The 17,299-nt window shown below is 36.6% G+C and overlaps 1 protein-coding gene across 1 annotated transcript in view; it reads left to right on the top strand.

Annotated features, from left to right (window-relative positions):
* The window catches only part of Flt1 (fms related receptor tyrosine kinase 1), a 201,730-nt gene that overhangs the window by 120,092 nt on the left and 64,339 nt on the right, over window positions 1-17,299 (top strand). The window contains exons 14-15 of the mRNA XM_048800762.1: window positions 2,656-2,964; window positions 7,743-7,889. Coding sequence (XP_048656719.1) covers window positions 2,656-2,964; window positions 7,743-7,889 — 456 coding nt within the window. The remainder of the gene's footprint in view (window positions 1-2,655; window positions 2,965-7,742; window positions 7,890-17,299) is intronic.

Below are 17,299 nucleotides of genomic sequence, written 5' to 3'. Positions count from 1 at the left end.
CTTCTGAGCAAGAGTTGATTCTTCTCCATGACACCTTGTAAGACTCCATGGATGTGCCTATGTTAGATGGATGGGCATTATTTGGTGATGACTATGAGTGTACTGAATCTGCAAAAGATACTGAAGTGTGGGAAGTTTTCACTTGGAGGGTTAAAAGGCAATTCTTTCTTGGGTCTGTTTTTGTACTCAGGCTAAAAAAAATCAACATGAATTAAGGGGAAAATCCCTCTGGGTTCATTAAACAGTTTCGGACACTTTATTTATGATCTTCCATGGATCAAAAGAGAATACCAAAGGGGTTATATTGAGAAATAGATAATCCTCTCTAAGACTGCCTGATGACTTAAACCAAATTACTTTAGTAACTGTGTCACTCATACAAGAAACAGACCTCAAAATGGATTTGGTGCTTTTCTTTTCCTCTGTGTGTGTTTTTGCAGTTTTGCTGGCACTCAGCATGACTATGGGTGTGTGAGCAGTTACTGAGGGTGAAACAGGAACAGCGGCTGCCTTATCTCCCTGGTTTCCCAATGTCACTAAATGCATTTTATTTTGAGATTCCTGGTGGTGCTTGGCAAAGATAAACAAAATCTTCCATCAGGAAACCTGTGAGCTATTTCCACAGGAAGTTTCAAATCACTAAAGTAAATAGAAACTCTCTACATGATCTCAATGGTGTTACTGGGCTCATTTGGGTTTTACCTACCAGGATGAGTCCTTATAAATGGAAAGTCCGTGATCTTTTAAGAGATGATCTGATTGCAACCAGTGCAAAGTACCTCTGCTCTAGTATCCGTGTAACTTTGATGGCTGATATTTTACTCCTCATACTTGGAAAATGTCCAAAATGTAAAACGATGATGAATTAGAATAGCTATTTCTGACACCTTATTGTTAAGTTGAAAATGACTGTCAACTGCTCCCGCATCTTCTGGCACGTTCTTAGATTTTCATTTTAGAGCAGGAAAACCACTACTAATCTCCTCTCTTGTCAGCCACTGACAACTTCATAAGCCACTGTTATCCCCCATTCCCAGGTTTCAAATGAATACTTTGGCATTTCTTCAGACGTGACACTTTATAATAAAGCCAAAGCCCAGAAAAATCAGAAAAACAAGCAAAGTGAGATTTAGGAAAGAGTTGATATGATATCTAATTTTGGACTATTGTCCCCTTAAGGTTTAAAGGTTTCTTTATAGCTTTGTGTGCAAAGGATAATAATAATAATAGCATAACATAGTGCTTTTCATCTTCAAAGCACTTTGTAAAATGTTGGCCCAAATTCTTTGCTCAAATATAGATACACCACTAGTAACAAGTAACGGGAGGGTTTTGAGAGCAGGTCAGTTCAGGACCAATAGCCAATAGTTTTTTAAAATCCTCAGTAATATGGTCCATAATGTCAATAAGGAACTCACAGCCTAAAAGCAAAATGCTGGTCTTAGTAGAAATGCTGAGGAGAACACACAGATTATCACTAAAGTAACTTAGAGAAGAAGGTGAGCCAGGAATTGACACTGGAGAAGAAATGGCTTTTAGTGACACAGTCACTTTCAGAACATGTTTAAAATGTTTTTGAGAGTAAATGTGACTTTTTTTTTTTTTTTGAGCTGCTGGGGATTGAACCCAGGGCCTTATGGGTGGTAGACAAGTGCTTTACCACTGAGTATAGCCCCAACCCTAAATCTTTTTATTTATTTATTTATTTATTTATTTATTTATTTATTTTAGTATTTTCTTAGTTGTAGTTGGACACAATATCTTTATTTATTTTTGTGTGGTGCTGTGGATCGAACCCAGTGCCTCACATATGCAAGACAGGGTGCTCTACCACTGAGCTACAGCCCCAGCCCAAAATCTTAATTTTTTAAATTATTTTTGCCATCTTTGGAGTTTGGCAACTCTTCCAGTGATTTTTTTTTAAATTGTTCTTTTCCATTTTTGAAACCTGGAATTTTCAGAAGAAATCTTTGCTCTTTTATGTCTGAGTAGGGCCACCACCATAAAGGGGGCCTGGCTTTCTTCTGGTCCACAGTGCCAGCAAAGAGTGAGGATACTGCTGGATCAGCAGCTTGTCACCGGCAAAGGGTAGGGCAAATACCTACAACTTCCCATGCTTATTTGTAAGCTATTTTGGTCAAGTTTGCCCATACATCTATCTTTGGGTTTAGTGCAAATTGCTCTTATGTTACTTCACACTATTTTGCCCACTTCAAATGTCCAATTACGGGTTGAGGGTATAGCTCAGTGGGAAAGCACTTGCCTTGCAAGTGGGATTCCATCCCCAGCAAAAAGTGTCCACTTACCAGTAGGAGGGCTGTATATAATTTAAAAAGTGGGAAACAAGGTTATCATACCAAGTTGGAAAAAAAATTCCACTGTGAAAAGCAACTTCAGGCAAATAAGGAAAAAGTGCCATCCTAATAAACTGTCCCTGATTTGCTTTTCCTATCTCACTTCTTACAGAATGAGCTTACTTGGTCTCCCTGTTCTGTTAAACCAGTTCCCCTAAAATAAAAAGACAAATACTCATCCTTTTTAATGCTAATGCTGAAAGAATTTGTGTAGGAACAATTCTTAAGATCTATGACTATCTCATTAGGTGACACTGATTTTTCTACAATTTTTCTGAAATTCTTCATTCTTATTTTATAGATGTGCCAAATGGGTTTCATGTTAACTTGGAAAAAATGCCTACAGAAGGAGAGGACCTGAAACTGTCTTGCACAGTTAACAAATTCTTATACAGAGACATTACTTGGATTTTGTTGCGCACAGTAAACAACAGAACAATGCATCACAGTATCAGCAAGCAAAAAATGGCCATCACTAAAGAGTACTCTATTACTCTTAACCTTATCATCAAGAATGTATCTCTGGAAGATTCGGGCACCTATGCCTGCAGAGCCAGGAACGTATACACAGGGGAAGAAATCCTTCAGAAGACAGAAGTTATTATTAGAGGTGAGCACTGCAACAAAAAGGCTGTTTTCTCTCGGATCTCCAAATTTAAAAGCACGAGGAATGATTGTACCACACAAAGTAATGTAAAACATTAAAGGACTCATTAAAAAAGTAACAGTTGTCTCATATCATCTTGATTTATTGTCACTGTTGCTAACTTTCAGGCTCAGAGGAGATGCTCCTCCCAAAATGAGTTCGGAGATGATAGGAGTAATTATGAGAGCCCCCCAGGTGCCAGCTTGGGGCTCCCCGTTCAGGCTGAGGGCTTTGCCCTCTGGGGCCGACCTGGTGCACGTTTGGATTTGGAGGATCCCTGCACTGCAATCTCTGTTTTTCGCTCTTGCTGTCTTCTCCTGCCTGATAAACAACAACTTGGGACTGATCCTTTCCTTCCACTTTGATGCCAACCTCTTTTTATTTTTAAGTTGTGAAGCTGCACAAACTGAATAACTTAAACAAATGCTGGTTTCTGCCAAAGATGGACATGAATAAGTTAATTTTCCAGTTCAGAAATGAGTACCATTGAATTTGAGACTCTGTTGGACTTCTGCCTGGTTTTATTTTATACTATTTCATCTGCTCTTGATTTGTAAATAGCACCTGGAAAGCAAGGTGTAATGCGTATTTATTTGAAAATGCTTCTTGTTTTTTCTTTCATTAAGCACGTTGATCTTAAACTGGAGTTTCTAAAATGGGCCCTGGGGATGCAAGATGTTGGTATAATTCAAAGAAAGTAAAGCTTGGCACAGTGTTTATTATGAAAGTCCACTTAAATCAACCACCCCCACTCTCTCACATACTTCCAGGTCATATTCATTATGCTGTTAGTACTGCAGGAACAAGTCCAGAAACTAGTCACTACTCCAGACTGGACTAAACAGCCACTAGCAGAACTTGAAAATGCACCAAGCCTTCGTTTTAAATATCTGTGTCTCCCTCTTATTCTTTTAAAGAACTCTATCATGTTGAGGTGATGGCATTCAAAGGTGGTCCACAATCAATTTATATTTATTTAAAGAAATAAAAGCTACTGTAACCAGAGGTTTAATGCATTCTTCTAAATGTCAATTGAAAATCTATCCATTAAAAAAGCCCATTTTCCCCATATGCAAAATGTTAATTGGATTTTTATGAGGATTAAGAAATGGCAAAACCACAGAAGCAGAATCAGTCATTTAAAAATACATGCCATTTCTTTTTTAAATCAAGACAGATTATTATCTCTTGTTTTAAGCTTGCATTTTAGGGGAAAATGAATTTTTCATTAATTTAATATACATTGTTCTGTTGTTTTCATTTATGATTAATTATTATTTGTGACTTGCATGAACTACAAGGGAAAAAAAAATAAAACTATAATGACCAAAATAGCCATGGCTGAGAAACAGTGGCTGGGCAGTTCAATAGGAGGTGACAATATGACAACTTTTCAAGCTTGGGAACTCACCAGCCTGTTTCCTCCTTTAGGTAGCAGACTCTGTCCCACGGCTAAACTTGTCTTTCACGTGGGAATTGCTTTTGTCAAATGTGAAAGAGTAAACAATAGCATTTCCCCAGAATACCAGTTTTATGGAGCCCCAAATGCTCTGAAAACAATTAGTAACCTGGAAGTTGTCAGCCCAAAGGAAAGAATAATCAATTGTATCTTGAAATTTTACCTATGGCTCTTTGGCCTGGTCTCTTTGTTCATTATAAGTCAGTGTGTTCCTTCAGGAAACAATGCCAAACAGAACTTGGGGGCCTTGGTTTTTATGAAAGCTAAAAAAGCAAATGAAATAATTTAGGAATTACTTATGAAAAATGATATATTGGACATGCAAAGCCAACCATTTCTTTCCCCTTACTCCAGGTTTTTGTGGGGAGGGGAAGATGTTAGTATTCCAAGAGATGATTTTAAATTTTCCAAAAAAAGAGAGAAAAAAAAAGAATTTCATAGACTAATTAATTGTTCACTATGTAATTAATCTTCCAGACAACTGTTTTTTAGAAAAGAAACTAACTGGGTGAATTTTGCTTTTTGTTACACCTAAGGGTATGAAATGAGGTGAGGATAATAGAGGGGAAAAAGAGAAAGAAAGAATAATTGGTGGAATAGGGGTGTGAGGCTGGTTCCTTAGACCCCATTCCAAATGGAGAAAAGAAATTATATATTTATAGGACCTGGGAAATCTCTGGGACCATAACACTGAAAAGAAGAACCACCACCTGGTAGGCAGCTATCTTTGGCTACTGATAACCAGCAGAAATATTCTGTTAATTCCAATTTTCTCGGTTTAACAGGACCAGTTGTACTTTGTTAAATTCTGGAAAGCAGGTATCTATTTCCATAGAGTACACATGGGTTCAATGTACTTTTCTTAAAATGTCAAATCAGATTATTACAGTATATAAAGTAGGAAATTAACAAAATATGACTCCTGGGTTGGGTCGTCATTTGGAAACTAGCCAAAAAATGAGACATTTAACACAGGGCAACATTTTTTCCAGAAATAAATCCTAACACTGTATGTTTCAGAATGTTTATATGAACCTTGTATTTAATTGAGATTTCCATGTTAATTCTGCAGCTTTTTGGCTGCTTTTATTGTCTTATGTTTGTGTCATAAATAGGGCCTTTGGGGGTTCTTTAAGACATGTATGTTGAAATAAAATGTTCTCTTCTATATAAGAATTGTTTTCAAATACATCTGTCAGGGAAGTCCAAATCTGTCTGTGTTGATGATTACATCTATGAAAATAATTTAGGTGTTGTGAGCCTTGTATTTGCATTTCCTTTTAGAAGGCCTATGAGCACGACAGATTATTTTAGCATATTTTAACACACTGGAAAATGTGCAGGAGGAAGCTCTAAAGAATATATAACTCAGTGAACTGGGTCTGAGTTATTTTAAATGAGATGTCAAAGTTGTCTTGCCACTAAAGAAGATACTAAATAATAATATGATACAATTCTTTACTATCTTGTCATGTTTCATTGATATGTTTGGGGTCTTTGCTGCATAAAAATGTCAAATTTGTAAAGAGCAAGCAGGGATCATAAATTGAAGGCCTTATACAAAGCTGCATTTTCAGTTAAGTAAAGCTGTTTGACAGATTGCCCAGAATGCAAACACAGAAATGTTGCAACGGTTCTGCAACATTTAGGAAAAGAATAGGAAAGACATGCTAAAAGAGGAAAAAGGACCATTGCTATCATTCAATCTACACTATGTCTGAAGAAGGTTTTATAAATCAGAGTACATCCTTCAACACTGTTTTGTTTTTTGTTTTTTGGGGTTTTTTTTGCCTTCAGATTTCATTTTATATAAAGTGACTAATGATAAGCTATGGAAATCAAAATTTATTGAGAAATCTGTTTCTCTTAACTGATAGTAACCCTGCCATGTTATACTACTTCAACATGCTATAAAAGTCATATGATAATATACTTTTAACCTGGGATTTCTAAATGGCTTTAACGAATGCTAATCCTGAGAGTTTTCCTGCAGGAATAAAAAGAGAAAGGTTTTGGGAGTCGGCAGAATCCTACAGGGACGTGGAATCAAAGCCACTGCACTGTATCATCTTTTGTAGCATTGTAATTACTCCTAAGCTGCTTTTACAGTGTTAGTACACTAAGATGAGGAAATCAAAAATGGTCAGAGAAAGTTCATACTGTATAACTGAAACCAGTGACGCAGAATGTGTAAGTTATGCCAAAACTCTTTTGATTTCTGTTCCAGGATTTGCAACGAGTGGAAAGGGATAATTTGGGAGGGTGGGAGAGACATTAGGATTGTTTTTGTTCTTTTTCCTTGGAATCTTGAGCTACCACTCTAGTACCCACCTAACTAGAATGTATACACATCAGCAGGACTGACTACTTCATTAGAGACACTGTACTCATTGGGGGCCTTAGGGGTACTGCTGTTCCTATGTGGGATTTTAATATTGTAATGTATTGCATCTTAATGTATTAAATTCATTTTGTTGTACTATATTGGTTGGCATTTTATTAAAATAAATTGTATTGTATCATATTTGTATGTTTTAAGAGAAAATAATATAAAATACAATATTTGTACTATTATATAGTGCAAAACCTACAAATCTGTGCCTCTGCCTCTTGAATTAATCTTTTGGTTGCTTGCATTGGGGAAGGAAATGGAGGAAGGGAACAACCAATAAAGCTTTCAAAATTCAAGAATTCTGTTTGGTCTACTGCCTTAAAATTTAGGTTACAGAGTAACACAAACATACCCTCACAAACATCAACAAAAATACATAAGGCTGGGAGTATGGCTCAGTGGTAGAGTGCATGCCTAACATGCAAAAAAAAAAAAAAAAAGTGGGAAAGGACTATGAAATTATATTAGCTTGTCTACCAACACTATACATTAATATGAACATTTATTGTAAGCCTATATGCAAAATCACATTTTTCTGTATTCCTAAAACTACACAAGATCCTTGCATTTTAGAAAAACTCTTCTCTGCAGGGTGGAGGGAACAGGGAGGAGAGAAGGCAACCAGTTGGCCAGGCAAAAACTTTTCTATTAAAATTTAAAAATACAGAATCTAGTTCTTGATTTTATTGTGTTCTACACATTTCAATTTATTAAATTTATTCAATTTATTACTAAAGAGGAAGCAGTAGATTAACTACTGAAGAGAAAAGGGACCAAATGTAAATGAAACCTTGAGTTTTGCTATTTCTATGTATATTTAAAATGTTGATATGCATATAAGATAAAAGTAAAACTGACAAATAATCACAACTCCCTTTCTTCCCTCAATAGATCAGGAAGCGCCACACCTTGTGCGAAACCTCAGTGATCACACAGTAGCCATCAGCAGCTCTACCACTTTAGACTGTCAAGCTCACGGTGTCCCAGAGCCTCAGATCACTTGGTTTAAAAACAACCACAAAATACAACAAGAACCCGGTAAGAGATTTGTTTTTCCTTGCATTTATTTCTCATCCTTCCTCACAACTCTTCTCCCACTTTCCTATCATCTGCTTCTCCTATATCTAGGACTACTTTACTAAAAGAGCTGCAAAAACTAGGCTCATACTTGTGTCAGCTTCCGGTGAGGAATAGTTAGACCTGTTCTTATGGGGCCCATATTCCTAACTCTATAAAAAATCCTATCAATTGTAATGCTTTATAGTGCATTGAACTCCTCACCTAGGAAAGTGAGGAGTTAATATCTTGGCGTGAAGTATTACACAGCTTTAAACATCTAATTCAGAGAAGTAGATTTATAATCTTTCAAATTCATCAACACCAATTTTAATCATTGAGAAAAGAACGCTATTTTCATACTGGTAAAAAATTTCTAAATTAGTTGTTCTAGACTTTTTTTTCCAACAATAAATATTCTTAAGACCACTAGAGCTTAACCAGTAAGTACAAACACCATCTATTGCAAACCTCATGATGCTATGGTTAAGATTAACTGACCTTATTTATATTTTTATTAATAATTACATTTATATTAAAACTAAAGTTGCCACTTGCCTGGCACCAGCAAGGTCCTGGGTTTGATCCCAGCACCACAAAATACAATAACATAAAATAAAATAACACTGCCATTTAGTTGTAATATTCCAACAACCTAAATCAAGTAAGTGGCAACATTAAATGGTCCTTACATGTGAGTCCTCTACTCCAAATGAAACCTCCATTTGCACAGGATGAGTTTGTATAACAACTCCAAATTTTTAGATAGTGACTAATGTCTTAGAAGGGCCTTATACTGCACAGGTCCCAAACCAATCACATCACATAATTTTTCTCCACAAGGTAGCACCTATAATGCTGACATTATACACTTATTCATCCAAACTAGAAGGTGATTACCTCACCTTTGCCCTCCTCATCTAATCTATCACCAGACTGAGCAGCTTGTACCTACTAAATATTAAATGTTTCTCAAATCCATCCCTTCCTCTGATGTCCAATTATTCTACTGGTTCAGGTGCTCATTAGCTGGCCTCAACATCTGCAGTCATCTTGAACTTGTCTCCCTCCCTCTCTTTTCTATTTTCTACACAGCTCTATAAAATGCATCTGTGACCATGTCACTTCTCTACTTAGGTCTTCTGCTCACTCCCCACCACATCATCTGATAAAGTTCAAGCATCTGACACAGAAAGCCCTCAACAAATAGCCCTGCCTACTGCAAGTCCATGCTCAGCCTCCCCTGCCTTTTATAGATCACTGCCCACATTATGCTGCTTCAACCCTCTGTGCTTTTTTTTGTTCTTATGCCCCTTCTGCCTGGAGTACTTTGCCTTTGTATGATGCCTACCTGTCCCAAGACTCAGATTTGCTGTTCTCCCTCTACCAGGCCTTGCACAACTCCACAAGGAGAAGGCAACTCCTCCATAAGTCTTTATTACTTGTGAATGCTTCAACTTCTTTCTTGAGATTTTGAAAACATATATATAATCATCACTTCATATGTGTCTATATTATCTATTTCTTCTGCTCTCTTAATTTTTAAATCATCTTTTGATATGTATTCCCCCTCCTGAGAAATAGTCTATCTTATTTATCCTATTTTTATCTTTATATCTTCAGAATCTAGCATAGTATTTGGCAAATAATTAATGAGTGGTTTTCAGAAAATCATATTCTATACTTAGCAAGTTTATTTGTCTGGACAAATGCCTGGATTTGGGATAGAGCCTCTACCACAGAATTTTTTAAGCCAAAGAGACCTTTAGTCCAATATGGCAAATCGAAAATTGGCTAAAGAGGTAAAATGGTTTACCCAAAATGACACACTACCAAGATAGGTAGTTCCATGGAAAAGAACCCATTGAGGCTTTCTACTACAATAAAAGGATGAGTGAATACATCAACAATAAATAGCTTGTAAAAGGATGTGTGTAATATTCTTCTTTAGAGATTCAGAGTCCATTTAGTATATATAAAACCCAAAGAAGTCCTGCAGTAAAGAAACATGGTAAATTGGTTTTAATTCTGTATTCCCCAAATTTGCTTGATCACAAAATACATTTTATATAATATTAATGCATGATGATGAGTGTATCTTTGAAAAAGTAAACTGACCTAAGTTCAGTTTAATACTTTGGATATGGGTTAAATCAAATTTGAAAGCTCAGGACCATTATGGGCATGGAGGAAAGATTTAGCAAGAGAATGTGTCCAGGCAGTTACACAAAAAGAAAAGGATTATGATGTACTAGGGAGATCAGAGTTTTAGGCCCAGCATTCATGAGTCATGTAAGAATTTGAACAACTCACTTGTCCTACTCTCTGAGCTTCTATTTCCTTGTTTATAAAATCAGGATAATGTTGACTGCACAGGGATATGGTGAGGTTTAAGTGAGTGAACATAACTAACCTGGCCCATAGTCATAGCTTAGTAAATGCCACCTTCAGACCCACCTCATTTACACAGAAATTGGCTCACAAGTTGTCAGAATTCATGGAAGGTATCAAGAGTTAGTAAGTTATCTATCTCAAATATCAAACAACTCTAAATATAAGAAAGGTATCTACCCCAGAAGAATATCTGCAACAGATCTCTTATAAATTCTTGTGTAAAATATTTATAAATATCACTCTTTATGCTTTTAGCATTTATTAAATTCAACTATGCTTTATATCTCTTTTCTCTTTATTTACTCTTTAAACCTAGTATATCCTTTTGGAAATGAATTTCTTAATTTCTTGGAGACAATCTTTTACATGTATATAGGTCCTATAAAGTTTCATACACAATATTGCCATTTGAGTCAGCAAATGCAGTAGCCAACATAATATGCTCCATGACTACGACCCCCATGTCCATATACACAATTATCTTCAAAGATGCCAACTCTTCTGTGGTTATTTCTTTTTACAAACCCATGGGTAACAAATTATAGGTAACCAAGGTGATCATCCTTAATCAGTGTTCCAAAGCTAAAAGGAAAGAACACTGAGCCCAGAGCCTAAAAAGCCTGAAAACTAGTTCATTATACACTCAGCCATTGAGGCCAGAGTGAGTTAAACAAACAAAAAAGAGAATAAGGTGTGTATCCTGTAGAAACCTGGGATACATCTTTTATAGGAAGCCTGGCAGCTCAAAAGGGATCTTTATACCAAAAGAATCTTAGGGGCCTTGGATCCATGATAGGATCCGGTCCACTATCATAGTTATTTGTTAAATGATGACTCGTCCCCATTCCAAAGAAAATATGCAAGAGGAAGCAGGGCACACACGAGAGCTCACGCTCTAATGGCCTGCTGAAAGACCTCAGGGTAGTCAGAGCTTTTTCCTCCCTGCTCATTTCCTTTCAGGAAAAAGCTTTCAGTGGGACACAGCCATTCTCCAGAAGAAATGCAATCCCAAGAAAGTGTTACGAAAGCTGAGTAGTAAATTCTTGGGCCAAAGGGCATCAAGCAAGAACAAAAAGGATGCAGGAACAAAAGTGTATAGGCAAAGGAAGGCATGTAGACAGGGGCTGGGAGAGGCCACCTCTGCCAGGGAGATCCAAATGAGAAGAAAAGCAGCCCTGGACATCCTGCTGGCTACTGCCCAACTGGGGCAACAGCAGGCTCTCCCCAGCCTCACTTTACCACTGATTGCCCACCACCGGCTGCCACTCATTTATCCTTACTCTGGCCTTTCTCCTGTTTCCCTCAGCCCTCTGGACTGCAGACTATTTTGATTCCTGCTTGAAAAACTCTCCTTCCTCTAAGTTCTTCTTGCCCCACTCTAATTTTTGTCACCAGGGATTCTTCTCTCACATTCCAGGACAGGGATTCTTCCTTTCTTCCAATGTCCAAGTCTCTTCTGATTTATGCCATTCAGTGTATCACTTGGTTGGTCTCTGGTTTTATGTGTGCTTATTTTTTTTAAAAAAATTACAGATAGTAAAGAAGACATATCTAAGAAATAATCATAAAAATTTATGAAGCATTCACTAGGCATCAAGGCACTATGTATGTGTGCTAGAAATCTCTCATTTAATTTTCACAATTATGCCAGGAATGAGGCCACATACCTGTAATCCCAGCAACTCAGAAGGTTAAGGCAGGAGAATCACAAGTTTGAGGCAAGCCTCAGAAACTTAGCAAGAAAAAAAAAAGTTAACGGGTTGGGGATATACTTCAGTGTTAAAGTACCCCTGGCTTCAATCCCCAGTATCAAAAAAATAATGAAACTATTTTTCATAACTATCCCATGAGGAAGGTATTGTTGTTAAATGCATTCCACAGATCAATTTTCTTACCAAGCACCAATTAAGTTGCCAGCACTGCTCTAAGTATTTTACTGATATTAATTTAATAAGAAGTGCTGAACGATTACACCTGTTTTGTAGACTCAAGGTTGAGAAAGCTTAAAGAAGGAAATACTAGCTCAGGACAGGATTAATGGGCAAGGCACCACATTCAATCCAGAGAGTTTGACTCTGAAGTCAAGAGTTTCACTCTGAACACTGAGCATGTGGAACTAAGCATTAATTCACACTAATCACAAGAGGACTAGTTTTAAAGGACCTAAAAACAATGAATATCTCCTCATTACTTACTCATAAACATGGAATTCTCTGGAAGACAGTAGTTTATTTAAAGAATATTTTTAAACACCCTAGAGCATATTTGAAAAAATAAAGTATTTTTTAAAACAGACATCACATGTACAGAGTTAACAATTTTGAAGCCAAATGTTACTTTTAAGTTTTAAAAAGTCTAGAATTCATTTCATATCAGCCCAACACTCATCTATTTACTGATTCAATAAATATTTATAAGGTGCTTCTTCATGTCTGGCACATGCTAGACTCTAGAAATATAGCAGTGAAAAACTTGGATAACAAAAAGATCCAAAACAATTAACTTATGTATACATTTCAGTGAAATACAGCTTCTTTAAGCAACAACCATGTGTGTCCTGACTTATTTATTATCATCATGTCAAATAGTTTTTTTAAAAAATGGAGTAAGATGAATAAAGGGGACAAGTACTATGACTTAATCACAGGATTAAAATATCTTTAATATGAGAGATGAAGACAGGTTGATCAACAGGTACTAAATTACAGTTAGTAGCAAAAAAATTCTGGTGTGCTTGCTGCACAATAGATTAACTACAGAAAATAATAATGGAACCACACTTCAAAAAGCTAGAAGAAAATATATAGAAAGTTTTCATCATGAAGAAATGATAAATGTTTGGAGGGTGGGAATGTAGCTCCATGGTAAAGTATTTGCCTAGCACAAACAAAGTTCTGGGGTTCAATCTCCACAACCACAAAAAAAAAAAAATTCATTCAAGAAATGATGTTTGAGGAGACAGACTTGTTTAACTTTATTTAAACATTACACAATGTATACATGTATCAAAATGCCACATGGAAAATGTGTAATTTTCAATATGTACAATTTTCTATGTACTAATTTAAAAATAAATTTAATTTAAAAAATCTTTACTACATTAGATAATAAAAAACAAAACACCTTTGTATTTTAATTTTGCTACCTTAATACTGAGTATACAATAGGTTCTTACTAATTCTTAGTTAAATATATAGAATAGAGGAAAGATAAGAAATAAAAGAGAATTTGGGACAGGTAATAAAAGCAAGAGTCTCCAAACTAGAACTGGGTAAAGAAGCTACTAGGAACCATTAGGAGGGACTAATAGGGTACAAAAATGTTGACAGATGAAGGTGATAGGAGACATATTTACCTTGACAGGGGGGAATAAAAGCTAGTGTGAGTGTAATACAAGGCAGCAATCGGAGAGAAAATGCAGCAGTGTAAAGGAACCAATATCCAGAAAGAACCACACAGGTCCCACCTTGGAGATCAATTCTATCTGACAGGTCTGAGTTTGGTTTGGTTCCCAAGGGTTACCACACCCCAGAGCTCCTTTAGGAAGCATTCATTTCTGTTGGGTATGAAGCTCAGTAGTACAGCACTTGCGTAGCATGCACAAGGCCCTGAGTTCCATCTCCAGCAATAAATAAATACACCCTACTCTTAAAAAAAGAAAAAGAAAAAAATTTCTATTGGGCTAGAAATGGTTAAGGTTTGCACTCAGACTTGGGACAATGATATGAAGTCACCTTAAAGAAACTGAGACCCTGAGTCTTTTTACTATCTCTCCAGTCACCTGCTTGAGGGACTGGCAGCTCCTTTAAAATAATCAAAAGTCATCTTTCTACCTCATATCCTTCCCAGATTTTTTCACTGAGGTCCTAACAAGTGACATGGCTGAGTGCGTGCCCCAAGAGAGGGGCTGGTGGCAACCCACTTTGTAGTGGCACTTTAAGGAGTAAGGATAAGGATATGCTTGCAAAGCTCACAAAACGCAGCAGTCCTATGTAGGTTTACACTGATACAAGTACAAATGATCTCACATATGATTGTGCAGAGAAAATGGAGTTTCTGAAATTCATTAAAATGCTGAAGTAACAAACTCTCCCTCTTTCAAAAATACATAAGAGAATATAAGGAAATACTGACCTGAGATCTTTATGGTAAAGCCTGCCTGTACCAAAAATTGTCATCGAACTCTTATTTAAATTTCTATAAGAGTGAAACATTTTTAGACTTTGAAGGTAAAAGCACTAGTATTGGAACAGAATTGAGAAAGAATAAACTGTGTCTTCAATAGACTGAGGCTGGAGCAGGAGAGGACCACTCTAACCCAGTGATTAATATACCTTAAATGGAATTTTCCTGGTTACCAGGACTAAGTATTTATCTACTGACCTGAAAGGGACATTTTTCCTGTCACCACCCTATCCCTGACACCATTTATCTGTATTTGTAAGCACCATACTCATTATCACACATAAAGAGAGAACAGAATCATCTCTGGGTGGTAAAGTGATTTGAACAGATCTAGGAAATATCTTAAGGAAAGGAGAGAGAGATGAGGATACTAATGAGAATGTTAATAATGCCCAGGGATGATAAAACTGACCATCTTCACCTCCCGGCTATTAAGAATTGATAGTTTTGCTTGATTTCATAGTAATAATGCAATTTAGAAAGTTCAATTATCATTTGTAAAACTTGAGTAGTAAGCACCTTTTTTTTCTCATGCAATCTACTCTATGATGCACAATGAATGAAGAACTATTATAGCAGAAAAGAAGGATGTTCAGGATTCCCAGGTATGCATAGGGCAATGCATGTGAAGGTGGCCTGTGGCTCTTACCATCTCCACTAAGGCTGGTGGGACTGGCTAAGCTGCTATTCTTACTAGTCCTTTCTCTTCAATACGTGACATCAAAGTCAGAGGGATCTCTATCCAGACCAAGAAGCAGCCGAAGTTTCAATAGTGAAAAGTGAAACAGCTCTTTTCTTAGGCTGAGACCTCAAAACACATTCTTAAATTTTATTTGTACTTCTGACAACAATAAAATATGAAGAACACGCTGGACCAGTGCAGAATCAAGGCTTGGTTCTTTTCCAAGAATAAACTTCCTTTTAGATGGTAAAGAGAAAGGAGTGGCAATAAAAGAGTGGAGCTGGGTAACTGCACAGAAAATAAAATCTGTTGGCATTGCCGAAGTTCAGAGCTACAACCCTGACCTCAGTCAAAAGAGGAACCCTGACTTTAACCAGTCACAACATGACAAAAAAACAAAAATGTTACTTTATATAATTCCCACAATTCTGCAATTACATCTTAATATTTGGCTAGTTCAATGAAACTGAAAAGTACAGCTGTAGAGTTCAATAGTTTACATCTAGAAAAGTAAAGTAACCCATAAGTAAAGTCCCATTTTGAATTGGAAATCAATAGAAGCCATTTATATAGAATCAATCTTGGCTCCCAAATACATTTTTTGTTGACAAGTTTCAGCTTATATAGGTCTCACACACATAGATGTACATACATACGCAGCATCATATATCATACCATACCCTAATGCTTTATCCAAAGTAAATTTCCTGGCTGCATTTCACAGCATAACATCCTCATTCCTATTCAGCCCATAAAAGCCTTCTGAAAGCTGCTGGCCACAGTAAGTACGACCTGAGGGATCACATTTTGGACAACACAAACATATGCATATGAGCTAGTTGTTTTAGTTTGGTTGGAGGTAGGTATTAAGTTCTCTTCAATTTGCAAATGAAAATTCAGAATGTAAGAAATAGGAAGGAACTTTGCCAATGTGGACATCATTTTATTTTAATTTTTATTTTATTTAGTATTTATTTATATGATACTGGGGATTTAACCCAGGGTCCTTTACCAATAGCACATCTCCATACCTTTTTTAAAAATTTAATTTTCAGACAGGGTCTCACTAAGTTGCTTAGGTCCTCACTAAGTTGCTGAGGCTAACCTCAAATTTGCAATCTTCCTTCCTCAGCCACTGAAGTCACCAGGATTACAGGTGTACACCACCACACCCAGCATGGTCATCATTTTAGAAAGACTTTCCTTTTTTTTTCTTCCTAATTGTGGCAAAATACATATAACATAAATTTTACCATTTTAAAGTGTACAATTCAATGACACTATGTACATTCACAATGATGCACAACCGTTACTATGTAATGTAGTTTCAGAACTATTTCATAACCCAAAATGGAAATCCTATATTCTCTTTTTTTCCCCTCCTTTCTTTGCAGTGCTAGTAGGGTTGGAACTCAGGGTCTTATACATGCTAAGCCCATGATCTATCACCAACACCCTCAACCCCCAAAGCTGCTTCTTTTTGACAGTGCATTGACTTCTTCCTTCAATTCTTTCTATGACCTCTTAGAACACATGGGACCATACTTTGAGCACAGCCATTGTCAGCAGCTCATCTGGTCTGAAGAGCAGTCAATGCTTCAGAGGTCAACAGTAGAGGGGAAAAAATGGGGGACAAAGAAAATAGAGAAGAGAAATAAAGAGATACAGGGATCTGCAGGTGGGGAGGTGTACTCTCTCAGGAGTTATCCCAGGGACTTCTAATTTGTCTAAAGACACTAACCCCAAAACTAAGAGCACTGACTGGGCTCTTACAGTAGAAGGGGGCTCAATCTCCAATCTACAAATTCCACCTTATACTGAAGATTGCATGGCTAAAGAAAGAAAATTCATATGCTATCTAAGATACACACCATCTTTTAGCAAAATCACATAACAGGCATAAACTAAGTGCTGGAACAATGCAGGAACCTTGAATTTACATTCTCATAAAAATACAAGCAATAAACTTAAACAAAATTATAAGCATATAGTATACAATCATACAATAATTACTAGGATGAAGATTAAAATAAAATAATAAATTATACTGAGTGGCAGTGTCATTCTATGGGAAAGCCAGCATCTCTTGAGATGAAATCTGAATTTAAGAGGATACTATGTGACTTGCTTG

Source organism: Marmota marmota, unplaced genomic scaffold, assembly GCF_001458135.2.
Source record: "Marmota marmota marmota unplaced genomic scaffold, marMar, whole genome shotgun sequence".
Taxonomy (NCBI): Eukaryota; Metazoa; Chordata; class Mammalia; order Rodentia; family Sciuridae; genus Marmota; species Marmota marmota.
Note: the sequence above shows the minus strand (reverse complement) of the source record. Positions and strands in the feature narration are given on the sequence as shown.